Below are 27,024 nucleotides of genomic sequence, written 5' to 3' on the forward strand. Positions count from 1 at the left end.
CTATAACTACACATCATGTCCTTTCTCAAGCAGTATCTATTTTTCTCTCCAATTGTATTGTAACTATGCTCAGAAATTGTTAAAATTAGTAAAATTATGTCTTCTGCTATGACAGATTACACTTAATACCAAAATTCTCATCAAGTTTCTCCTTTATCTGCATTCATTATATCCCTCTAGATTTTTACAGTCTTCCTTAATATTTATTATTCTAATCTTCTAATCATTTGCAAATTTTGTATCCTTAATACAAAAAAACCATTTAGCCTGGTTTTGAATTATATGGTATACTCCTGTAAACTGTCCCCATCATTTATTTAAGTTTTGGTCTTCTATTTATTAGTCAGTCTTATGAGAATACTATATAAAAACCTATATCAGTATATCTGGATAAGAATCTTATTATGGTATATATCAAATTGATTTATTTTACATCTGATATCAATGTCATTTTCAAGTGCCATTCATTGCCATTCTCACTAAATACATAAATACTAATGAAGTATTCTATTACAGAAAAATGGATTCACAGTCCTTCAGCTCATACCATTCTACTGTTAAACACTTTTCTGCTCTCTTCCATCACTTTATACAAATATTATCAAGCACTGTTGCTCATTTATAGAAAGAGCAATTCCTTCTTTATTAAGGAATAGTGGTCATTTATCAAACCTCTACTCTCCATGTAAGCTATATGGTTACTAGTCTTTTTTAGATCTAAGAAAGAAGTTGTATTTTAAACCGAAAAATTTTAATTTTCTTTTCTTTCAGTAGCAAATAACAAGTGCCTACGTCAACTTTCATCCCTGTGTATCTGAGTGCGATATCTGGCACTGCTTGTTTTTCTTGCCAGGAGGAGTATTCATTCTAAGGTGTCATATTGCACAAATATCTGGGACATATGAAGGCTTATACTAATTCATGACTATATAATTTAAAGAATAAGGGATCTTGCAGGAGGTCTGACAAGGTCTCTTTTCCTCCTAAATGAATACATATAGAGGAAAAGTAAATAAAGCCACTTATGCTTATAAAGTTTTCTAACACAAACAGTCTTACTGACTTCAAAAAGTCTTAATATGCCTGTGTCGACCACATGATAGAACTTCCATACATAGATTAATATTTCCAATCCTAAAGCAGAGGAAAAAAAAGACTCTTCATAGCAATCCAGTTTAGTTTTTGTTTTACTGGAGAAATACTCAAATCTATTTTTGTGGTTTTTATTGTAATGGTGGGTACTGTATAAATTCAAAGGAGGTACAAAATTAAGGGGTGCACACATCAGGGATTACAGAATATGCTGAGTCCAGCTTTTAAACCTGCACAGGATCATCCCCAAGAGTCACCAGATGATTTTCTTCACTTAGCACATGTGGAATTTGAAATGATACTGAAATCTTAGCAAAGTTACCCTTTCATCAGGGAATGTTTTAAGATTAGTCTTGCCTGATGCTTTTTAAAAGATATGAAGTTTAATTCAAGCTGTTCTTAATTATTATTTTAGTAGAAGTAATGCAAATTTGTAAAACTATCCTCAAAACTCCAAGCTTTGTTCTTGCCAAGATTATTATTAATATGACTACAATTAAAATCTCCAGACACATGACAGAGAATAGTGCTGTATTGTTGAATCTGCTTATAGAAGTTGAAATAATCATGGGTTTTTTTAAATGTTCTGCATTTTAGAATTTACTTCACAGGAGCTGGTAGGTATCATTAACTGGGGGGGGAGCTGAAACAGGAAGAGCAATAAGCAAAAAAATAGAAAGCTTTCCATCCATTTAGCTCCTCTATAAGTATTTTACAGAAGGACATAATGTGTTGGAATGCCAGGACCTTGCATTATGTATTGGCCTTGGCCCACAGCAGAGCTCTTACTGAGCAGTCACCCATCCTGCTTTGACACTGTTCTAGCAAGACATACGTCTGATAAGGGATCAGCAGATGTTACTTTTGATACTAAAAATCCTACTGACAAGGAAATACATGTAACACATAGATTAATTCCTACACTTATATCTCTAAGAAACTAGATTCTCCACCACCACTGTTGCACCTTCTAATGTAAAAAGCACAGGCATCCAATGAGATATCCGGGTTCAAAATTACTGAAGCTATGCATGCGCTCTACAGCTAAGTGTACCTTGAGAAAGCTTCCTTTCAGCATTACCTGAATAAGACAACCCAAAGTGCAGGGAGGTAGATACACAAGATTATTCTACCTACTGAATAAATATATAAATAAATAACTAAATAAGTTCAGAAGCAGTAGGCTCCTTTACATGTGATACTTAGGAGTAAGAACAGGTGTCATGAAGGTGTACACGTACGTCAAGAGCCACAGACTGTTTCGCCCAGGATTTCTTCACTTGGTCATACATAATTGTGTTGTTGATACCCAGGCCACAAAAAATAACAAAAGCCTAAAATTAAAAACGAGAAAAAAGAAAAGAAAGTAAATTATAAATCAGTTATAATACAAACACAAAGATGAGTGCTGGCTTAATTATTAAAAGAAATTGCATGGAAATATTAGGAATAATCATGCTTAGACAGGTTTTCTTAAGAATGCAGGTAAGTGACTGGCCTCCAGATAAGAGAGATCAGATACCAAAAACTTGTTCTAATTAGGATACAACCTTATTAAGTGAGGAGTTCTGAGAATTAATATCAGACCGCAAATATAGACAACATATTCTTTCCCCCCTCCCTAGCATTACTCAGAAATACCAAATCCTGGTGAAAAGTGTGTTAATGCCAAGAAACTAAATGCCTCTTACTTCAAACAGTCGCTGGTCAGCATCGTCAAAGGATTTCCCATCGAGCCTGTTCAACACTTGAGCTACCCCTTTAGAAAGAGTTAATATGAATTCATTCTCAGTGTTTTATTCATTGGTAAAAAGTAAAATACATATTTCAAACTGAAAAGCAAAATTGCAAATATTTCTTCTGAAAATCATTAAACAGACATAAACATGCAAAAGTCTGATTGTACTGATACCAGTACTCAGTTTACTTTCAATTGTTATTCTTTACTCCCTATGTTATAATACTGCAAATCTGTAAGTCACTCACAGTGCTTTTCACAAAAGGTCAAAGATCTGCTTGAGTAAGAACTTGAGCACTTTGCTAACAACAATCAAGTAAGTTGTCCTAGCAATTTGGAGTTAGCAATAGAATGTGCTGAATTAGTACCTTCATTCTTAAAATCTTGGTTGGTTTAGCATCACCTGGGTATATAAGTCCTTTTTCACTCATGACTGATCCATTAATTAAGTGGACCGATAAAAAAAATGCATTTTCCTTAAACCATTTGAAAAAGTGTTCAAAGCTCTTGTCTGTATCTGAAGTAATACTGATTTCTACTGCAACAAACCATTTCTATTTCATTTAGCTACAACATGCCCTTAGAAAAATCCTCTAAGAGTCATCAGCAGTCAAGGAATCAGATTCTTTCTACTTCTTTAAGATAATGCACACTTCACAGCAGCAACAAGTTGTATTTTTAAGACTCAATCCCCACATCATCTCTACTAAAGAAGCTCAAATATCCTGCATGATATCCAGTGCCTTCACCGACGCACTACTGACAGCCACAACACAGGGATCTAACTCTTGCCCTGATAATTTAAATCGCTATGGCTTTGACGTCAATTCTACTGTGGAAAGTTAGCAGAGGAATCTGGCATTGTTATTTACAGAGAGCACCTTTTTTTGTGCCAAAAGTAGGTAATAACACAGGGCCAACCGCAGGTGTAGCATAGCTGGGAAGCCTCCTACCAAACATCCAATAAAACCCTGTCATATCCCGATCCGGCAAACACCACTGCAACAGGCAACTCTGACAGCTGCCACAGCCCCTCCAGTAAGTCTTCCCTGACTTTGTATCATTAGAGGGAAATGACCATTTTCTTGATGCAGAAACAGTTGCCTGAGTTGTGTACTAAAGAGGGAGGCCCAAGAAAGACAAAAATTTTTTACTAGGATTGTTAGAACTTTTGTTTTCATCACATTAGTTTTAATGTTTCAGTTCAATATATAACTTAACAGTGACACAACTGGAAAGCTGAAAAAGTCCATGCAGTATCCAAGACAAAACATCCCTTCTTGGATGTACACTTAGCATGCATCCTAGATACCATAACTTAACAATATTCAGCTGTGAAAAGAAGAGAAGGAACACAGAATTAAAAAGACAGAACTAAATTTACATTAGCACAAAAGTTATGCATCTATGAGGAAGGTCTTACCAATTATTTGGTGGGTGCTGTTCCATATAGGAACACACAGAACGGATCTTATGTGAAAGCCAGAAATTTGGTCAGCCTGAAATGTAGAAATGAGAGCTTGCATTAGTGGTAGGTACCATTTGTAGCCTTTTAAATTATAGTAATAGAAATGTCCAGGAGTAAGAGTAAGTATATGTTTAAAAATGTCATTCTGTATGGATTGGCTCTCACTCAGAAAAAAATTCTGCTGAAACCTCATTCACAGTAACAAAAGGTCATAAGGGTTATTCTAAAAATTGCCAAAGAAAATATAAACATTGGCATCTTTGACACACAAAGCTTATACTATTTGAGTGTGATTTGGCACTAAAGACAAATTGCAATTGAGGCAATATCCAGACAAATCCTGGATTACTTACACTGCTGGTTTAATGGAGACAACTTCCACTGAACAAGTGTGCCTTAGAAATACTGTTCCCAAGTGTCAAACTGAAATTGGACTTAGCAACACAGCTGTAAAAGGAGGCTCACAGGAAATATGCATTTTCAAGAGTAGGCGGGGAATTGTGCAGAAGTGTAAGTTAGTAAGAAATGGAAGGATGGTGTAAAAACCAATATTTGAGATAACTGCTCCTTTTGTTCTGATGACAATTTACTGCCTCATTTATTGTTTTCTATCTAATCAGTATACAACTTCAAATTTATCATAAGTGTAACTGATTCCCTCTCTTCTACAGTTAATAAGGTTTATTCCATAGTGTCACTGCTGCAAAATCCGATGGATAGAAAATATTTTTTACAAGATTAGAGTAAGAATGACATGAGCCCTCCTGCAGAAGATCAGGAGATGTTCTCTTACTAAAACTGTCAGTGCTACAGGCAATCTGTAATAAAAGGAAAGTAAAAGACCAGCAATAATTCATATACTGGAGGCACGAGGGGATCACTGTGATCTCCTAACTAGCAAAAGGTATAACTCAGGTTTTAACAGGATTTCTGCTTATTATACATACTCAGAACTCATCACTGAAATCAGTGACACCTAAAATCCATAGAAGCAGGGGAAAAATTGTTACAGATATATGCCTTAAAATGAACTCAAAAATACTTTGGCATTAAGTTCTTGGTGAATGAGTTGAAAGTTGAGCATAAACATTTGAAAATGACAATTAGTGTTCTGAAAAAAAATAGTGTTTTCAACAGAAGCAGAGAACAGAATATCTGTTCATAACTACAAATGTTTGTATGTATGATTCCACCTAAGTCATAAGGGATACTATTTTCCTCCTACTACACTCGACTATAGAAATAATTGAATGCAAAACCTGACTTTAAGAATTAAATTTTCACAGGAACCCATCAAAAGAAAATAATTGTTGCCCTTTGTATTGTTTTCTTTTTCTCTACATAAATTGGGCAGCGTCTCTAGCTTGGAAAGGACTGTGAAACAAATAAGAGACAGCTGAATTATTCAGGACGTGATATAATAAAAGTACAACTGCAAACATCAAGGATTGGCATGCTTTATGCTAGCGTGTCTAAAAACCCCAGGCATTAATTGTATTTTTAGAAATTCTGAATGTATTAGCATCAACATAGCTTTCTTGTAGTTTTTTACAACAGGCCCCTTTTATTTTTCTTATTTCAAAAAACTCTGTGGGTTTGAGAGATAATCCCTTTAATGATGCAAGGAATAAAACTCAAACCAAGCCAACTCTCAACATGAAACACTTCCAAGCACACTTATTGTAGTAATATAGTTTGGGAAGCTTTCTGACCAAGGCTGTCCACTGATTAATGTGCTGCCCAACTGCTGACTAAGTCCTCCATAGTAATACTGTTTCACTGGACAGAATTCAGTGAAGACTTTGTCCTTCTATATGCCTCTAACATTTATTTAGATGTTAAGTATACACAGACTTTTACCTGCAGCTACAGTTTTCTAACTGAGGCTGAAATGAATAAAACACACAAACAACACAATAAGATACCTTAAGATACACAAACAACTCTTATTGAAAGCGATATGTATCCCGAAGAAATAACTAATCCAATGTGTATTTGAGCAAATTAAAAGGTTAATTGGCTAAGTTAAATCACAAACAACATTTCTGCCTTGATATCAGTTTCTATTTACAACCAGTGTGTGTACAGCCCCTGTGACCCCAACAGCTAACACTGATGGTGGTGCTACACTGAACATCAATAAATTTTCAGCAATAAAATCAATTTGCATAAATATCAAAGCACATGATAGATGAAGTTATCACTTATAAATAGGAATAAAAAGAATGATGGACAAAGTAACTGCCTAAAGTCATACAACAATTCAGTGATCTGTGTCTACTGTGTAAAGCCATGTCAATACCAGAAAGACCATAAGGAGCACATACTGGTTAGAAAAAAAAATTCAAAATAAATATTCACATGTTTTAGAGCTACTTGGATATAATGACAAAATTTTTATATTAGTTGCAATGCCAAAAAGATAACATATATTTACATTTCTGAAAATCTCTTACTTCAGCATCAAAGCGAGGATCCTGATAGGCATCACTGATATTCACTGGGAGACCTGTGGAAGCGACGAGTTCAGCAATGCTATTATTTATTAGCCAGTCAGAATAAGATGATTTTTCCACACTGTCTTTGAAACTATCAAAATGCAGAGCAAGGAAAAAGAAGAATACAATCAGTGTTACTTGCAAGTCCAGCATGTCTTACATGCATATTCATAGGAAAGGCAGAACCATTCACAATTTTTAATAGTTACCAAGAATTAACTGTGGAACAGTAATTTGGTATTTATTGAAGTGGTACCTCAAAAATTCCCTTCTTTACATAACTCTTTCTATTGAAAATAGCATCAGCATCCCAAGTAAGTAAAATACACAATAAATTTATGCATTTACCTATGAATCCAGTGTGGATTATGTTCCAGGTTTCTGTGGGATATAGGCCTGCCCACCTAAAGCTCTAAATAATATTTAGAACAGTTCTAAATAATATCAGGGTATTTTAATTCTTAGTTCTAATAATTTTCCTGTCAAATGCCTTTTTTTTTCTTTTTTTTTTTTTTTTTTTTTGGTCTGAAATGACAGACCTGAATGGCTGAAGAAGGGATCATGAAATTAGTCTTAAAATCAATACTTCAAGTATGTTGCAGCAGGTGGATCCAAGCAGTCACACAATACGTGAAGGTTTCCTTTTTTTTTTTTTTACTTGGTTCAGCTTCTGCCACAATTACTGAGGGTCTAGAGAGCTATCACTAAATGAGCATAAGACATGAATTATGGGCTCAACTCACCACACTCCACTGCATCTTCTCCAGAAAACTCAGTATCTACACAGACCTTAAAGTCCTCTCCCTATACCCCATCCAATCAGCAGGAAAGTTCTCACTGACCTATTGCAGGCAGGTTTTTGACATTTGTAAGGTCTAGCTATTCATGTGTGAATAAACAAAAGCATGTTGTCTTAGTTTTGAGAAGAAAACCGATTAATTTTAAACACCTGAGAAATATTACTTAGAAAAAAGCAATGAAGAAGCTATGGAGAAGAGTGCAGTAGCTTGAAGCTTCGAAATAATGCTCATGAATGAAAGAAGGATGCACAGTAAAATCCTTGAAAGACTCAATCAAAGTGAAAGGATTGACTTTGTCAACTGCATTGATTCTCTGGAGACTAATTCAACTATGTCACTCATCTGAAAGAAAACTTAATATTCTTAAAAGACTATAAATAAAGGTAATAATAATGATTTACACAAATCTAAGTGTATCAACTTTCATTTGGGATAAGAATTTTGAGTGACTATAATAAATGTTATGTGTATACTTTGACATGAGCTTTTACATATATATAATATAAGGGGTTTTGAGTTAAGTAAAAGAGTCACCTTCATAATTCAAAATTTATTTCAGGACATCAATACATGAGAAGCAAAAAATCTTTAAGTATAAGAATCTAATTTCAAATGCATAGTTCTCAGTTCATAACTTAAAAATCTGAATGGTATTATCATTATATTAATATAAGACACATAAGTCAGGACTGCCTCATGAGTGTCAAGCACTTTAAGTAGCAAATGAATTCAAGTCAAATAAACAAGCTAAAATTGATAAAAAAGTTTTTAAAGTAGGTTTTATTACACTGTCTCCATTCCTAACAAGTGCTTTACACCTATACTTTGGAAGAGAGGCACAACATTCCAGGGACAGTGGGGGTGAAATATCAGTAGAGGGATTTCAGCAATTCCTCTGTACCAGTCCAAATGGGAAGGAGCACTGATATTTTTGCCCACACAACACATACTCTGGCCCAGGCAAATGACGTGTCCACTACCAGTGGGACTCAGGTTAGAGAACTGTAATCTCAGCTACCTGCTAAAATGTAATCCCATCTGCAAAAATGGCTGCTTCTGTGCAGGGAAAACACAGCCCACAGCACATTCCATCAGGCTCATCTTCATCTAGAATATATCAGAACTTAAACCTCAAGACTTCTAAGTTTTATGTATTATTTTTTCAAAGGGAGAGAAAATTTAGGAGACTTGGCAAATCTCTACTTCAAGAACAAAATCACTGTCAAAAACAGGCATCAGTGTGCCATTGTGCATAATAAACAAACTTGATTATGGTATGATGGAAAATTGCAAAATGAACAGATAAATTCAAGCGTGGTATTGCAAGGTATTTCTTTACAACTAACAGCAAAGAAAAAAGCTCTGAGTATTTATTATAATATTTAGGGATTAAACAGGTGAGCCGCTATCAGGCACATGTAAGAAATGCAAAAGAAAAGCCAACTTCTTTTTCAACTCTGTGAGAAAGTATGTTAGGGCATGCAAAGATGTATTGTCCTAGGATTTTCTCTCTCATTCAGGTAAAACTTATGACTAGAACTGTTCTCAGCCTACAGTTTCTTTGAATTTCCATTAAAATTTCGAATGAAAAATATTTATCCTAACTGCTGTAGTGATGAAGAAATTCATCTTGCCATTTTTTTTTTCCACATGTAAAGTCTCATGACTATATTCAGTTACAGCTGCAGAACATAGAATGAAAAGGGCAAAACTCACTAGAAAAATACTCAAATGTCAAGAGCTCACGGCATTGTTCTGTATCCTAAATAACCTTTATTTTCCCACTACAGTGCCAGTAACTCAAGCTGTGCCTGTGGTAGATCCAAATGTGATGTCATATCTACCAGTCTAACCTTGGTCATTGTAAAACCAATTTCACTGTTCACTGGATAAAAAAAACCAAGACAAAGCAATACATCTTTATATTAAAATACACAGAAATATACCTTTATAAGTCTTATAAAGACTAGCCACTAGGCTGCATGTGTCTTGGACTAAAGTTAAAATAATCTTGACTTGACTACACGTGGAGCAGGCTACTACAAACTGCTTTGTGGAAACATGCTAATATAACTATGGTAACAAGAAACGAGCCAGCTTGGTTATCTTGACACCACTCTACATTGTTTTGACTAATCTGGCTACAGATCAAGTTTGAGAAAAACAGGAATAACAACCACATCCCTTGATTCATACTCCTGTCCCTGAACAAAAGAAATGTATTTTCACCCCCTAGGAAAGACCAACTGCTACTCTGAAACTCTTTCAAAAGCAGCAACTTGTGATTCTCAGATGAATCACAGATTATTTATTCATATTTCAATCTTCCTGTTTCTTATCACTTGTTTTCGTTTTGCCTCACCATTCCCATATCTGAAGTAGTGGACAGGACATGAGAGAGATCTAGTCTCTCTACCCATCTTTCTATGTGGCCCTGGACTCTGCTGTCAGTTTGCACATCTTAAAAACAACACTACCCATTTTTTTAATGCTGCAAGATCGATCCATGAGAAGGTTTATGACAACCATTTGATATGGAGAATTCTCATTCAGAATCAGTATGAATTAATTTGCATAAAATGTATTATATTTTACATTATATGATTATCATATTTGCAAAATATGATAAACACTGAGCCCTGAAAGATGGAACAAAGCTCACAAGAGCCCTCAATCTTCCTCCCCTCACTAGATATGTAGGGCATTTTATGTGAACTGTTACCATTGGTATAATCTCATAGGAATTAATATAGCTACATGAAGAAAAAGCTTTTTCTCTTACTACTTAAAATTAGCCTTTTATAAATGTTTACACAGATCCTAGTAAGTAAAACATATACTTCCGTTTTGACTGGGCTCCCAAATGAGATTTAGTCACATGAACACAGTTTCTAGGAAATATATATGCTCTGAGGTTTCTAGGCTTTCCAACTTGACAAGAGCAGAAATAAAATTTTACTGGAAACTTTTCAACACACTGTACAGAGGCATTTCGTAAGAGATCTAAAATAATTCTGTAATTTTTAATTCAGTATTAACCATGAAAAACAATATGTGTGTTATCCACAAATTCAACAACAAAAAGTCAGTTTTTTCCTGGCTTCTTACCTGAGATATGCACATATATATAAATATAGGCACATATATTTATTCAAGCAAGTCTCCATTTGAAGCAAGCAGGAGTCTCGTCTGAGTAAAAACTGTAGGCTCACACTCTTCAATCAAATCTACCCAAAGTTCCATCAGCAAATAAAAGTTTGGTGAAGAAAAATTTAAAACTTTGCGAAAAAGAAAATAATCCATAACCACAGAAGACATGAGCACTAACCTGTTGTCAGTATCAGCGCTGCATTTTGGAGATAACAACTCAAAGGATTTTGTAAATTTCACCACCTGTCACAAAAAAAGTAACTTAAGATTGTTATTAAGATTAATATCTAAGAAAACAGTAATGTGAGGTTCCTATATTGAAGCTGTATTTTTATCAAATGGTCTTAGAATAAAAATACAATCTGTATTCCTCCAATGGAGACTTCATGTTCAAAATACACACTGTGCACAGTTCACTAACAAACAATATAAAACCAAATCATATCTTTCAATTCCAGGAAACTATCTTCTAAAACAGGATATGCTTCCCTTTAAAGGCTTTCAGAATGTGAGTTATGGAGCTTTACCAAAAATTCACTTGTTTTATATAGGAAAATATACAGAAAGACCCATTTGCATTACTAATTGCAACTAATTGCACTTGAACATATGTGCCAACAGCACCTATATGAAACATTTTAAGAGTGGCTAACATGGCACAGAACAGAGGTCATGTTTTCGGATGAGTCCCCAACTTTGCTTCAGGTCTGTATTGTAAAAGCTTTTTGCACAATGTACAAATGACAACATTTTAGACATGGTTTAATATTGAGTTACTCTATGGAGATTTATTTTGATATATAGGTTAAGCCTCCAAAATGGGGGAAAATCAGGAAAATAACTGTTTTGCTACTTCTAAAAATTACCAAATGGGTGGCAAGATGCTATTCTCCTATTCCAAATTAACCTAAGATTTATGACCATTTCGAAAAAGTTTAGACTTTTTGGCCACATTTCATAATTTGGTCTAGAGGAATGAGAACTCATTGCTTATCGTTTGAGAAAAAACCCTCCAAGGTCAAAGGCAGAAATAGTACCAAGAGCAGAAAAATTAACTGAACAAAGCCACTCAGAAGTCACTAACACAATGCACTGTTCAGTGGAAAATAAAAATCATATTATACTTGTAAACACAGTGACATTTCATAGGAATGGAGTAGAACTGTTTACTGCAGTTATAAGATTGGAGGTGGAGGGGCAGGAGAATTTAGAAAGAAAAAATAAACTAAAAGTGTTAAAATTCTATAGCAGAGAATATATAAGTGAAATACAAACCTTGATCTTGCTTTTATGAAAGCTAGTATAATTTAGGGCAAGCTCCACTGAAATTACTTCATTTCTATTAACTGAAATGAGAATCATCTCTTTCCTCCAAGGAAAAGGAATGTTTTTTTTCCTGCCATACAAACAAACTTATGAGTCTGTCTCTGATAATCATTTAGACTTGTCACAGCCCAGCAACAAATAATCAGCTGCAGAGTCAGTGAATCCAATAATACTTGGGTAGAAAAAAAATTATATTATGAACAATGTTTTTATCCTTAAACTACTTCTCAAATCAGGAGAAAGGAGGACAGTTTGTGCTGAATAGTTTGAAAACACTGGAGGGAGCTACCAATATGAAGGCAGCCACTTATTTTACTACTAATAACAATACTCATAAAAAAGTTAAGCAATTTTAAAGAGGCTTTTGTATCCTATAAATATCAGTACCGCAAAGTCTCAGTGAAAGCCCTTGCCAAAACATCTATCTGTTCAACTTAACAGAGCTCTGCAATGAAATAATTATTCACTGGTCAAGTGGACAGAGCAATTGCAAAAAACCAAACCTACTTCAGTAATGCTAAAATTTGTGTTTTCATTTCATCTGCTCAATGTAAAAGCTTATTCCTATCACTAGAACACGACTATCTCAGCATTTGTATACAAATGTGTCTTTTCCAATGGATTTTGTGTTACAAGAGGACTTATCTTTTAACAGCATTTTCATTATTTAGGAACTGAAACTAGTTCTCATTATTTATTTTGCAAAGTACTAAAGAAATTTGTTAAAAGGGGCAAACACAGCTATTCCCAAACAGACCCCTGCCAACCTAAAGTGAGCAGAAAATTTCCAGGAAGGAAAAAATCCTAGTGGCCACCAAAAGTAGCTGAGAAAACTCCCTGTGTTGCAGGTTCAGCCCTCACTGTCTTGCTGTTCTTCCACACTAAAGAACTGGATTCCACAAAATTATATTAATGAGACAAGTTCAGAAGCTGATTACTGTGAAGACACTTATTAGACTGCTGTAAACCCTGCTGAGTTGGTGAATACACAGGATCTCAGTTAACAAAGTCTTGATGAGTTTATTTTTAGCTGTGATTTCTGAGTGGCCAGTAGTCTGACTGAAGATACAACATGTTTACATACTAGAACAGAAATTACTTATTTCAGTCTTCAACACTTCAACAACAGATGCAAAATTATGAACACCATAGCAATATCAACAAAGATACCTGATAATTACTTACTGGATGTTATGCAGAAAAGGTTAGTTGTAAAAATGAGCATTAAAGATTTGGTTGATGATGCAACTGTTTCTGGTTCTGAAACTGCTTGCAAGCACCACCCATTTGATAAGTCAATGGCCTGAAAGTGTTAGCAAGGTTATAAATGTAAATGAAGCTATAGACAGGATTTTTCTTTCCTTCTTGTGGTTATATCATAAAAGAAAGGAACTGAGCAAATAAATATTTGATAACAAATTAGGTAATTTTTCCTTTTTAAGCAGACCACAAGAGCAGCTTGCTTCTAAGCTAAGAAGTCATAGCTGCTCTGTAGTAAGCACTAATTCCATCACACAGACTACTGAGAATCACAGAATATCAGCTGGATCACACACCAGTGATAGTTTGATCCATCAGCAGCTTACAGACATCCATTAAATGCCTTCAAGTGGCCATAAGGAATCACAAATGGTATCTTTCAGTTTCCATCTGAAAAAGTACCTATACTGGTTTTGGCTCAAGCGGCACTGATTTTCTTCGTAGTAGCCTGTAGTGATGATACGTTTTAGTTATGTGATGAAAACAGCATTTATAACACAGGGATGTTTTACTGTTCAACAGTACTCACACAGTGTCAAGGCCTTCTCTGTTTCTCATTCTGCCACCCCAGGGAATACCTGGATGGGTGCACAATAGATTGGGCTGATTCCAGCTAACTAAAGGGGTATCCCGTATTATGATACCATACAATGTCATGCTCAGCAATAAATCTGAGGGAATTTTCCACTGCACATGATGAAGCCCTGCTTTCCTGGAAATGACACATCACCTGCTTGCTGACTGGAAGGATCATATGCTTTGCTTGTGTATATAGCTCTTGCTTTACCTACTGAACCGTTGGAGGTGGGAACGATGAAAACTACGAGGACTAGAGGAGGAATTTTGAGGAAGAGGAGACCACGTGAAAACAAAACCCCTTTATGATGACTTAAACTAATTAAACCGTTGCACTTTGGGTTATGAATTTGTGTTCACGGTTTACTGTATTTTTCCCCAATTATTGTACCCTATTTTCCCTAAAAATCCCCTTTATCCCATATGTTTTTATGTCCTGTTATCTTATTGGTCAGTTATTGCTGCACTGCAGTATTTTCCTTGTCCGGCCATCCGTTCCCTATTTGGTTTTTTTTAGCATGTTCTGTCCTTGCTCCTTCCCAGTTACACCACTTTTCTGGCAAGTTCTGCTCCTGCCCTATATAAGGCAGGAGCCGTGTTAATAAAGAGGCCATTTTGCACCAAACTCCCTGAGTGGCGAACCCTTCTTTCCAAGTGGGACCGTCACTGAGCTGTCTGTACCTCAACCCACAAGCTTTCACACTTCTAGCCTTCTAATTCCCTTCCCCATCCTACTGGGCTGTGTGGGACTTAGCTGCCTACTGGGATTAAAACATAACAGTGGTATTGATAAAGATTTGACCTGTACCTAACTCACATTCAGGAACAACATGCTGGAAGAATTCTTACTGTCCAGTACTTACATATGACAGGCAACAGCTCCACTACAATAAAAGGAAGTGCTCCACCACTCAAATATTAGTCTTTCTACAGAATGTGCAGCTACACTTACAGGTGATTCGATATCTTCCAGAAGTAATACTGAGCACCGTTCACACTTCAGCAGAGTCTGGGCCCGATGCATAATTTTCTTGACAATTTTCTCCAAGTCAGTCTGTTCCTCAAAGAGATCATTCACTACTTCCAGTAATGCCTGCATACAGGGACAGAAAACTCTTATATTGGCTGTACAAATTAATAAGTACGTGGAGCATTGCAAAGTGGACATTATCCGTGGGACTGATTTTAATATGAATGATCCACTGAAATCTTCATTCAAAAGTGTTCTTAATGGTTATGGCAACAGTATTGGGGTGGAGGTAACTGAAGAAAGAAAGTATTTCTCAGTTCATAACTAGGTGCAGTCCAACTCCTAGCAAACAGTGGCAATCTTTCAAACTATTTCACTTTGGTCCAAAAATGAAAAAATGGCTGTAATGCAATGAAGTATGGATTGAGTTACTTGATTTTCTATATCGAATTTGCTAGGGCATTTAAACTCCATTTTATTCTTTTATTACCCAATTTTCATGTTCAAAGCTGGAAAGGAAAAATACCCACATCAATACTTCATATTCTAACAGCACTCTGATCCAGCCTTTACCACTAACATGTCTGTAAAATATAGTGTTTTAAAACTGAGGGCTTCCCCTCTCATTTCATCAACTTTAAAAAAAATAAGCCCTGTCCTTTCTTACCATGGGTCAAAAGAAGTGTGCTTTTTCCTTTATTCTCATTTAGGGCACGGACACTAAAGAACATCGATACAGGTAAGCATATAAACTGGAGTGGTCTTAGCTCTTCTAACGAGGTGGTCATCAGCAAAATTGTGGTCACACTCACTGGAAGTTGCCACCGTTGAGGGCCATTGTGATGGGAAAGGCAAAGTACGGACTTGTCCACCACTTAGTACTTGCCAACTAACTTCAGCCATGGACTAGGCAAAGCTAAAGACCACCAATAGGCTAGAATGCAATCATGTACGGGTCACCATGTAGCTGTCAAATGGCAATGACATTTGTTATGCTTTGCATGGCTGGGCAGCAACAAGAAACAAAGAATCTGTATCTCTAACCCAACTTCCTGATACATCCAACCACCAGAATTTACCCTTTTCTAATAAAGAATGAGGATGTCTCTAACGCTTTTCTGCTGAATGCCTCTCTCAGAAGATTAAACATTGATTTCTCAAAATTCTGTGTAGTTCCCTGCAGTCTGGGAATCTGCAGCAAATTTTAAGCCTCTGTGTAGTCAAACAATTATTTTATTTGAACATCAAACAAAGAAAAAAACCCCGGCAGACAATCTTTTTTATTCCCCAAGTCTCCTCCGCATCTCCACCCCAAAATATAATGGTCTGTTGTCAGATCTGAACCGAAGACAAGCTCAGATTTCTCATGACCCTTAAATATAAGAGCCATTAGAAAGGGCTACTGTTAGTTTTCAAAGTAGTGCAAAGCATTAGTTTTCACATATGGAAAACACCAAAATCATGAATATAAAAATGTCAAAGCTCAATATACAGGCCCAGACCACTGTTTTCCCCCTATTTTGTGAAGGAAGAATAGGTTCAACACTATCAGGGGTATTTTTACCGAAGCTTTGGAGCTGTGATCCATGCTAACAAAAGTATAACTTCCTGTCATCATTGCAGGAAGGGTGATTAAAAAAAAAAACAAACCACCTCGAAATTACCATTTTATTTCTTGAAAAAAATTAAAAAACCTCTCTGACAAGTAAATGACATGAGAGCTCAGCATTATTTTCACTTCAGAACCTCCTGTCCCAACTCAAGCACGGCACTAGCAATCATGAGTAATGCATCTTTGCAGACACATGCTGTCAAAACCCTTCATATATAGGGGTTTCTTTCCTGCTTACTTTTAGAAAGATATATCCACATTATTTGCACATGAATTGAATATTAAAAATTCAGGATGGAAAAGGCTTGATATTACTAGAATTTTATGAGAGCTTGAATCTCTGCCAAAGCAACACTCTCTCCTGCACTGTCTATGCCACAAGTGCAATTGTTTCAGCACTACAAAACATGGAACTGACATCAGGAAACAACAGCCACCCCCACAAGTGTATTTCCCTCCCACGCTCTCTGCTTGCTGCTTCAATCAAGACAGAGATCTGTTGAAAACACAGTTTTTGAAATGAAATGTCGTTAAAACTGTCTGCTTAGCAAACACATACACATAGCTGGACCCTGAAGGAACAAAAGACCAAAGTTTGATATTGGTCCACTATACGTTTTTTACTTACCCTGCTTCTGTCATATTCCTTCCTTGAAGCTGCAAATAGTTGGGCATTGGATATGGCAATCCCACAGAACGGGAGGTACATCTGCATCACCTAGTATGAAAAGAAACTCACAGTTATTAAAAACAACTGCAACTGTTTATAGGAAAGAGACTTAAACTTAGGGGACATGTCCCAGGAGAGTCTCAGCTCACTTGCTCTTCAGCAGAACACTGAACACAAAATAAAACTGTCACGGGCAAGGCACATAAAATAGGTGGAAGAGAGATCAAATGTCTAGGAAAGAACAAAAGCAATTGAGTTCAAGGGTCCCAGCAGTGAGCATCCTCTGTAATTTCTCTGGAAAACTGCAGACCCTCAACTCCATCAAATGTCTGCTGAAGACCACATTAAAGTTCTGTAGACATTACAGCTTCCCAAGAAAAATATTCTTTATTTTTCTGGACCTTTTTCTTGTTCTAAGCTCAAGAAGCAAGCTTGAATCACATTCCTGTTGATTTCTAGGGGACGTAGATTTTGGAGAATACCATCACAGTGGAACACAGCACATTGATCCAAAACTATTAGTCAGAAAGCTGATTGTCTTCTCAATGAAGGCTAAAAAAGAAATAGTTAAAGAATGTGCTTGAAAAACTGGGCCTTAATGCATCATCACACATGAAGAAAGATTGGAAAAGAGGGACTGGGAACATATTTTGAGATGCACAAAATGACTTTAAATATCTGTAGGACCGGCACTTTCATGAGGATAACAATGGATCAAAGTCCAAAACCAGCATTTTTAAGCCACATACTGGTAACAAGTCTGTAATATACTGCCACTGCTGAGTGGTTCCCAAGCTTAGGTCTGAAACACTTAGTAAATTTTACAGGTGCTGAATAGCCTTAACATTTGCAAAGCCAGTGGGAGTTGAGGCACTCTGCTGTTTACACAGCCAAAAGAATGCTGCAGCAGCTAACTTTTCTTCTCTTTGGTCTGTTGTCTGTCTACTCTAAGGAATCCTTTCTGTAGCAAGCTTTGGCATTAAGAGGGCATTTGTCTTTGAAATTATATTTAATTAGAAAAATATTGTTAACCCAGGAAACGTGGCTATTGAGGCTATTTGAGGAAAGAACCCAAAAGAACAGAAACAGCAGCAACTGCTGTTATACTTTATCTGCTTTAAACACTCCACTGGTTGCATACTCACCTAGTCTGTGTTTAAGTAACGATGAGTTCTTGAAAAGGATCTTCAGATCCTCTGAATTTTGTGCCTTCACAGCTGGCATTCTGTCAGAATAACTGCAGATTTTAAGGTGCACACCTATGCTGCTAATTTGGAAACATTTTATTTTCAACCTCTTTCCATCATGATTACCTCTAAAGGAAAATGATATATTCTGGACTCTAAAACCAATCAGATCTTCAGGAAAGAATACACAAAATGAAAGAAAATGTTAGACTGTAACAAACTGACAAGTGGGATTAATTTTTTGGTGGTCAGAACTTCTCTGAGAGAATTTTGCATCTTTCAATTTAGTTTTTATTTCCAAAATGAAACAGAAAACCTATCCATATTTGCTTGTAATGATATTAAAAACACATCCAAATAAGAGATGCAGAACCAAAAAGTTAACTTGAGAAAAATCTGACATTTAGTGCAATTTTGAATCTCATAGTGAGACTGGATACATTTTTACTTAATAAAAATAAGTGAATTCTACTATTTATTGACCTCCCATTGGAACCTCTATTCCCAACATTAATGTGACCCTGTGACAATGGAAAGCATACAAGAAATTTATTATGAACCTTCAGCCATCACAAAAACAGCTAGCAAAAAAGTCTTTTTATCAATAAGAAAATATAATTTTGCAATATTTAAAAACACTGCTCCCTGGAAACTCAAACTCCAAGGCACTGGCTCTAAACAGAAATTAACATCCAAAAACCACTGCTTTATGAATTGGCAAGAGTCTGGAAAGCCGCTGACATAACATCATTCTTCTCACCACTCAAACTAATTGTGTAAGGTGTAGTTTAACTAAGAAAAGAGACACAGAGCTGCTTAAGATAATCAGTAGAAGAAATTAACAAATGTCAACATCTGTGAAGGAAAAAAAACAAGAAAAACACTCCTGTCAGGTAGAGAGAATCCACCTTGTGATAAGATACATCAATTATCCCTGTTTACCTAAGAACAACTGGAAAAACAAACACCCACTGTTCCTCTTTCATACTTTCTGAACTCTGAGGGTGACTGCTACCTAAACCACTTTTGGAAAACAAAGAATGAAGACATTTCTAATGGTAACTGCATTTTAAATAAGATTTTTTTAATCAAAATTGTAGAATGGAGTAGAAAGCAGTTATCCTGTCCTGATTTCAGATTACAGATTTAAATCTGCAGTACTAATACTTACGGGCACCTCCAACATGTTGATGTTATGGCTGTTGACACTCCATACAAACATGGAATAATGTAATATTCAACTTTTATCTGTCTGAGCCACATACTGTAAGGAGCTGGTATTGTTATGCCAGATTCACACTTCAGGGATTTTCCCTCCAAAGAGAATGTAAAACGTTGAGGAAATGGCACATAACACCATAAACTGGACACAGCCTCTTTCCCTCCTTTAAGTGACAGGTACATAATTACTAATTCTCTGGTGCTCCAAGGTAAAAACATACTGTATCACTAAACCATAATGCACTGTAATTCTATTTCCATTCCTGGTGACTACTACTATTTCTCCTTATATAGAAGAATGTAACTTGTAATGAGCATAAAGCACAGTCCATATTTTATTATCTTAATTCTTCAGCATGGATATGCTTCAATAATATAATAATGACTTTTGGTAACAGCAAATAAATTGAACAGAAGACTAAAATGTATTGTAAGGAGAGAGTATTGAATGGTTGGCCATAGACACACTGTTAAGCATCACATGACAGGAAATGACAATTATAAATGACATGGTTATATCAAATTGTCTTGGTGAGACAAGACCTCATTAAGAAGGAGCTGGGTTTTTCTCCATCTGCTGTTCTTCCTGTAGCACTGAACAGGCCAGGACAGCTTGCCTCTACCAACCAACATCTGTACAGGTTTTACAAAACAGTTTATTAAAATGAGGCTAACCAGATGCAGCAACCGTGTTCTGACACCGGGTCCAAAGGCTGAATATGCAACATGTTTCCTTTACATCAATGCACAAAATATTAGTGTGAAACTCATGGAAAAACACCCAATATAACCTTCTGAAGTACATAAAGTAATTTCCCTTTGTTACACTGAAGGCCATAAAAAAAATAGTTTTGAAGCAAAATGGAATATATCTGAAAGAAAATTTCCTTCCACATCTGTTTTAAACTAATTACAGGAAAAGAGCCTCCAATTTTATCAAACTAAGCAATTTTCTAAGAAAGCAAATAGACAGAATAAAAAAAAAAAATCAAAAGCACAGCTTTAGCAGATATAGCTCATTAATTTATTTTGTCTAATAAGGCTAGTTGTAATGATTCATCAAAGTACTATTTTGCATATTGAAAAACAAATATAAATATAGATAAGTATGTAATAGTATATTTTATAAAAATTATGTTCAGGCTGAATAACATTCTAATGAATCTGTTGAGATGTTGAAAGATACTACTCCTTTTTTTTTTTTTGTGCCAACTATAAGGCATTCAGGTTCAGTCACTGCAGGTTAACAAGATTCTCATACCTAACCCTCCAGTAAGTACTATGTCCTTGGGCAGCAACTACACTCACGTCACAAATTCACAGCAGCACACAAAAGCTAAAAAGCTGTGCTCACAAACTGTTCAATATTTTATCAGGACAGGAAACCTTGATGAAAAGAAGATGAAGTAATGGGCAACGCTTCAATATCTCACTCTCTTCTAAATTCTATTATTTCATTATGGAGTTATTTTATGGTTGGAGTATTAAAACCTAACTACCAAGGAAACAAATAGTATAATTACTGAAAGTTTTCATATTCGGTTATGTAGCTACCTTTATTTTCAGCTATGTCTTGAAGATGACGTATCTTTACTGCAAAACTACGCCAGTTTTGATCAATGAATGCCCTGACGATAGTTACTTTGTCCTTCCCACAGAAGGATATACTCCCATTGCTTTAGTATTTCCACACATCTCCAAACTGTATGCCTAAAGATAGACCTTTGAATAAGAACTGAAGCAGTATAGTCTAATATTTGGAAGTATAAAGCATTTCTAGATTCTGCAATATTAACTGCTCGGACAAGAAAGGTACAAACTGTGCTCATGTTTCATTGAGTTTTGTTTGTTTGTTTTTAATGGCATCAGTTCTGAAATCCGTAGGAAACACAACAGTTCTCTCTCAGAATTTTAAAGTGCAGGTTTCTGTATGTTTCCTTTCATAATCACAGTTGTACAGGCCAAAAGTTTCAGACCTGGTTGCAGAGTTGTCTGGGCACATCAGCATCTGGACACCTACACTAGAGCATCACAGTGTCTTGAGTTGTGACACTCATTTTCCTTTCATCTCGCTTTTCACAGATGATGAGACATAGAATACATAAGTTAATAAAATGCTTATTAGTGTTCCTCTGAACTGCTAAAAATAAGTTAAGGGTTTCTTCTCATGATCTGGTCTTTACGTTTCACAATAGCTTCATACACGATATAAATTTTTTTTTTATCATCAGAAACAGGAAGGAGTAGACCCTCTGGCCAATGCCTGTCCTCAAGGGATACCACCTTTCCCTTCACCACACAGTCTGGGGATGAAGGTCCTTATGGAACCTGCAAACTCTTCCCTTGCTACACAAGAAAAGTCCTTGCTGGTTCCAACTTCAAAAGTTCAAAAGAAGGCTATTTTCTAGAATTGAGTACCTCATGGGAAATAAGTTTTGAAAATTTCCCTTCATGAGAAGAAGGTGTAAAAGCAACAAAGCTGCATGCACACAGATCTGCAATGCTAACCATGAAAAACAGCCAGTGCTGCAATGGCAGCACACTGCAGAGGTAAAATGTTAGCTTCACGCTTGCTGGCTGGAAAGCAGCCCTGAGTTCAGCTTCAGATAAGTGCAATGACATTTACCCTGCCTCCCCCTCATGCAGTTTTGCCCTGACCTAGCATTCTCCAGGAGTACACACTGCTATAACTATCCAATACAGTCTAACTCATGGATTCTGGCTTACTCCAAGCACCTGCTTGCCTGTGGTCACAAAGGAAAACAATTCTGATGTCTGATGGAAGAAAGAAGCCTCTCAGTAATGCTTGTGTACTCACTCTGACACAAACTCCAGGTTAAGCTCTCAGCAAAGGCCTGTCTGGTTGTTTTCTTTAGCGGCCACAGGAGCCACTTCTCTTCACACAGCTTGCTCGGGAAGCCTAGGGGGAAAAGAAGCTAGAACAGCCTTCCTAGAAAGAGAAAAGAAGTCCTTTCAAAGTAAATGTTGTTGCTATAGTTTAAAATGATAAATGTTTTGTGGACATACTTTAAACACAGTCAGGGAAGCCAGCTGCCCTTTGAAACGTTTCCTAAGGTGTTCAAAATAGGTTCAGAGAATGAAATATTATACTGAATTCTGAAAAGGATAAACCAAATTCAATTGCAAAATGGTTAAGCATAAGCATTCCTCCAAATTCCTTTACCTTCTGCCAGCTGTGTAGGGTCTGGCTATCCATACACCTGATAAAATCTAATTGTTATTTAAGTTTGCAATTCTCAAGAAATATTTTCCATAATTATTTTTCCATCCCAAGCATGGAAACAACATGGTTGGTAGAGACACCCCTTGAATTCTGGGCACCCAAACAGGGTGCATAGCTCCCACCTTTATCAGTGAACCTGCAGAGGCTCCTGCAGCCCTCCAAAACAGTGTGCTAATGCTCGCAAACATACAGCATCATCTCTGACCTATAAAGCTCACTATCTAACTATGGAAGCTTTTGGTGTCTGCAAACAGCTGAAAAGGACCACGGGAGCAATCCTTCAGCACTGACTCTGTACTTGGCTGTCTCGTATAATAACTGGCACACGTTCAAACTAGATAACTGCGTCACCAGACGGATTACAAAACATGTCTCAGGTAGAAGCAGACTCATTACAGTTTTAAAACCTGAATCCTATGTAGGTCACTGTCCTCACAAACCCTGGCACAGGGAGACTATTCACATGCAGGACCAAGGGGCAGGAAAGGGCAGGAGTGCAGCTTAAATGTGTTCAGTCTCAGCCTCTCATCTTTCTGCAGGCCCCATCACTGCCCTCTGGTTGCTCAACACAAACCCCATCTTTCTTTTCTGCTGTGCACCCAAGATCTTTAAACTGGGAAAACAAATGAATAAATTGAATTTGATTTACCATAATACACTGACTGTTTATACAGTCAGAACTATACACATCTACTAATCATATCTTTTTTTATGGCAGGTATTTGAAGGTTTCTTATTCATAACTCCCCTCACTAGCAAAGGGTGAAGCTCAAAAAAATCTAAACAAGCCATGCTGAATTATTCTGTTACACAAACGAAACATTGGCAGTGTCTATTAAATCTATTTTTAACGATATTCGGTAAGACATATTTAAACATTTTAACACTGGATTAAATTTAGCACTCGGTATAAAGTAGAAAGGACAATAAATTGTACTGTAAATTTCCATAGAGCGTCTAATTTTAAATGCTGTTGCTCCAACTGAATCTGAAATAGGAAAAAATTCTGCTAAAGACTAGAAAACCAAAAATAATTTAAATATATGTAAAAGAAAAAAAGGCTACTATTCTATGATCCAATTGCCTGATCTCCTACATGCAAAATCCATTTATTTTCACTGCAAATTTCTCTATATTTTACCCAAACCTGAATCAGTGACAGCCACTAATAAGCCTTGTCCCAGCAAACACTTCAAACTGCCACTCCGTTATTCAACATGTGATATTAAGCCAGGATTTCTAGCAGGAAAAATTAGAACAAGAGGAGAAAAATTACACAAGGAACAACAGTGGTTTTATTAAAATCAGAAGTGTATAAACAGAAGAAGAGCAGAGGTAGCAGACAAGGAGCATCACCATGCCAGTGATGCTGTAAGGCCTGCATCAGTGATGCTGATGCACCTGTAAGGCCAATGTCTGGCATCAGCACTTAGTCCTGGGCATTCAGCAAACACACATCAAGCTTGAAAGCAAGGAAAACTCACTCTGCAGGCAGCCCAAATGAGGGCTGCAAAGTTAAAGTAATATGATTAACCAGTAAACCAACATGTTTCTATACTGTAAAAAAGTTGAAAGCCATGGAGACTCCTCATTGCAAGGGCTACTGAGGGCTCTCAAATCTGGATGGTGGAGGTACTGACTATATCTGTGTGACCACCTGCAGCCAGAAGGCCATTAAATCAACCCAACAATTACAGATGATTTTAGTTTACCAACTCTAGTGTTTCCATCCATTGATTTGGAAAGTTGGCAGGACTCCATCCTTTGTAGCAAAGTCTTATAGAGAAGTGCTAGGCAGCTTTTACTAGTTCATCTGAAATAATATGGATAAGCAACATTACAAAAGGTCATGAATCCTCAAAACCACAACTCTACCCATGAATAAACTTTCTCTCCTTCAAAGGCTGAACGCTGGTCATCTTTGACACATCAAAATTATATCACCACCTTAAAAAAAAAAAAAAAAAATCAAGCTGAGATGGTTCACGGAGGACATTTTACTTGTGTAATGCTTTCCAGAAAGACCAAGAGGGGCTGTTACTGCCTGGGTGCTCTCCCCTGTTTAAAGAAGAGCCACTAAAGTCCAGTCCCCAGCCTGCAGGGAGCCTGCAGTTGTTGTGTAAGGCAGGCAGTTCTGCAGTGCCTAAACCTCAGTATATCAAAGCACTTTGGCAGACCATGAACAAAGTTTTACAGCAGCAATGTCATGTCATAATTTTTATCTAGAGACAGCAAAACTGAGCCAAAGAAAGATTAACTGATTTATCTGAGGGGAGAAAGAAGGTCACAAAGAAAAATTTTGTCAAAATTTTGGAAAAGCTCCTGGTTCCTACTATGCTTAAATCAGTGGAACCAACCACTCCAAAGACACTGTTAAAGCTTTATAAATGTCACTGCATGAGATGGGAAGATCTTGGTATTGGCACTGCAGAGTGAGAGCTGTGAAGACTGATAATACCAATGCTAAAAACAAGAGCTGCAGATCAGAACTTTAAATTGGCATAGGAAAATTAATAAGTATCACCTCAAAGTTGATTTTTTTCTGAAACACAGTTGCAGACTTTGGTTTTACCATTTCAACTTCCACATCTGACCTCTGACAGATACTATCCATAATAACTGATCATGCTAACTGAGTGGTATTGAAACCAAGAATAAATTCCATATGCATCTATACACTGAGAATGTCATCTTCAAGTCACAATTCTACCTACAACTGTTAAACTATTCAAGTCGCAATTCTACTTACCAACTCCCAATTCTTGTTAATGATGAGAAATAGATTTATTCATTTAAACAGTGCTGCAGATTTTAAGTATTAGAGTACACAAACTGAAAACTACTTCTACTAATTCTTGATTTAGCCATAACTGAATGAGGATGTCTTCTTTCACTTTTAGTACAAATTAAATTTTGTCTTTAAAGCCAGAGTGCAGGCACAGGACCACCATCACAAACTGGCTGAGATTGGCTGGGGCCTTTGGAGGTCACCTAGTCCAACCCCCTGCCCTCAAGCAGGACCACCTAAAGCTGTTTGCTCAGGACTCTGTCTAGACAGTTTTTAAATATCTCCTAGGATGACTTCCAACCTCTCTGAGCAACCTGTCAGCCTCTCTCACAGTAAAAAAGTGTTTCTTGATGTTCAGAGTTTCCCCTGTTGAAGTGTATGTCCACTGCCTCTTGTCCTATCAGTGGGCACCACTGAAAAGAGTCTGGCTATGTCCTCTTTGTAACCTACCATCCTCTATTTATACACAGTGACTAAATCCCCCCATGAGCATTCCCTTCTTTGATAAACAGTCCCAGATCCCTCAGCCATTCCTTGTAGAGGAAATGTTTCAGTCCCTTAATCCTCTTTCTGCACCTTTGTTGGACTCTATCCAGTACATCCATGTCTCACTTGTACTGGGAAGTGCAAATCTGGACATGTTATTATGAGTCATGAGTGAAAATTAATCCTGCTGTTGCATGAATAATGTGTGCAGTTTAACAAAGAAAGAAGTTAGCACATTTACATATAACAGTCTGCACTGAGATTACTGTGACATTAAGAAGTTTCTATTCAGGTTCTTCTGTCACATACTTCAAAAAGTGTTTTGTGATTTCCGAAGGAGAAATTACTTGAACAGTAGCCTTTTTCATATTGGACTTTGTTTAACAGACAGAGAATGTTTCTGGCAGAGCTTACTGCTGAAGCCTGATCCTTTGCCATGCTGAGCTTCTCCTTCTCCTTCAATAAGGTGGGTGTTTTTGCCTGAGTAGAGCCAATGTTGACAAGAACCTTCCTGCTAACTGAAACTCCGACTGGAACACAAAATCCTGAATCTGACCCATAAACCAGCCAGGTTACACTGTGCCTGGTGTGAATAAGTTTAGTTCCCTTGACTTCCCCCTGTCTGCAGCATCAGTCTCAAGGGGATGAAAAGGGTTAGTTCTGTTCAACTAGAAAAAAAAAGTGAAGCAAGTTTTCTTATGCAAGTGAGATCCATAGCACAAGTGACCCTTCCTTTCACCACACCATTTTATGTATCTTTTTCCAATCAGGATACATTGTACCTTGACCCTTTGTTCCATAACACATAGAAGCATCACAACACAACATAATCACATCATATTTTTGACATATATTCTTATGTCAATTTGTTGAGTTTCTCCTCAATATTGGGAAATTCACCCGGGGTGTTCTACATTTGCCTATTTTGAGTTTATGTA

At 36.6% G+C, this 27,024-nt stretch overlaps 1 protein-coding gene across 2 annotated transcripts in view; it reads right to left on the reverse strand.

Moving 5' to 3' along the window:
• The window catches only part of PDE11A (phosphodiesterase 11A), a 127,505-nt gene that overhangs the window by 61,421 nt on the left and 39,060 nt on the right, over positions 1-27,024 (reverse strand). For both annotated transcript variants that reach the window (XM_039387967.1, XM_039387966.1), the window contains exons 3-9: positions 17,119-17,208; positions 14,861-15,001; positions 10,925-10,989; positions 6,755-6,887; positions 4,254-4,329; positions 2,784-2,851; positions 2,334-2,426 (exon numbers count right to left, since the gene is read on the reverse strand). In XM_039387967.1, the coding sequence (XP_039243901.1) occupies positions 2,334-2,426; positions 2,784-2,851; positions 4,254-4,329; positions 6,755-6,887; positions 10,925-10,989; positions 14,861-15,001; positions 17,119-17,208 (666 nt within the window). The remainder of the gene's footprint in view (positions 1-2,333; positions 2,427-2,783; positions 2,852-4,253; positions 4,330-6,754; positions 6,888-10,924; positions 10,990-14,860; positions 15,002-17,118; positions 17,209-27,024) is intronic.

The sequence above is a fragment of the Pipra filicauda genome, unplaced genomic scaffold (assembly GCF_003945595.2).
Source record: "Pipra filicauda isolate LSUMZ 115617 unplaced genomic scaffold, ASM394559v2 scaffold5_size6683894_pilon, whole genome shotgun sequence".
In the NCBI taxonomy this organism is placed as follows: domain Eukaryota; kingdom Metazoa; phylum Chordata; class Aves; order Passeriformes; family Pipridae; genus Pipra; species Pipra filicauda.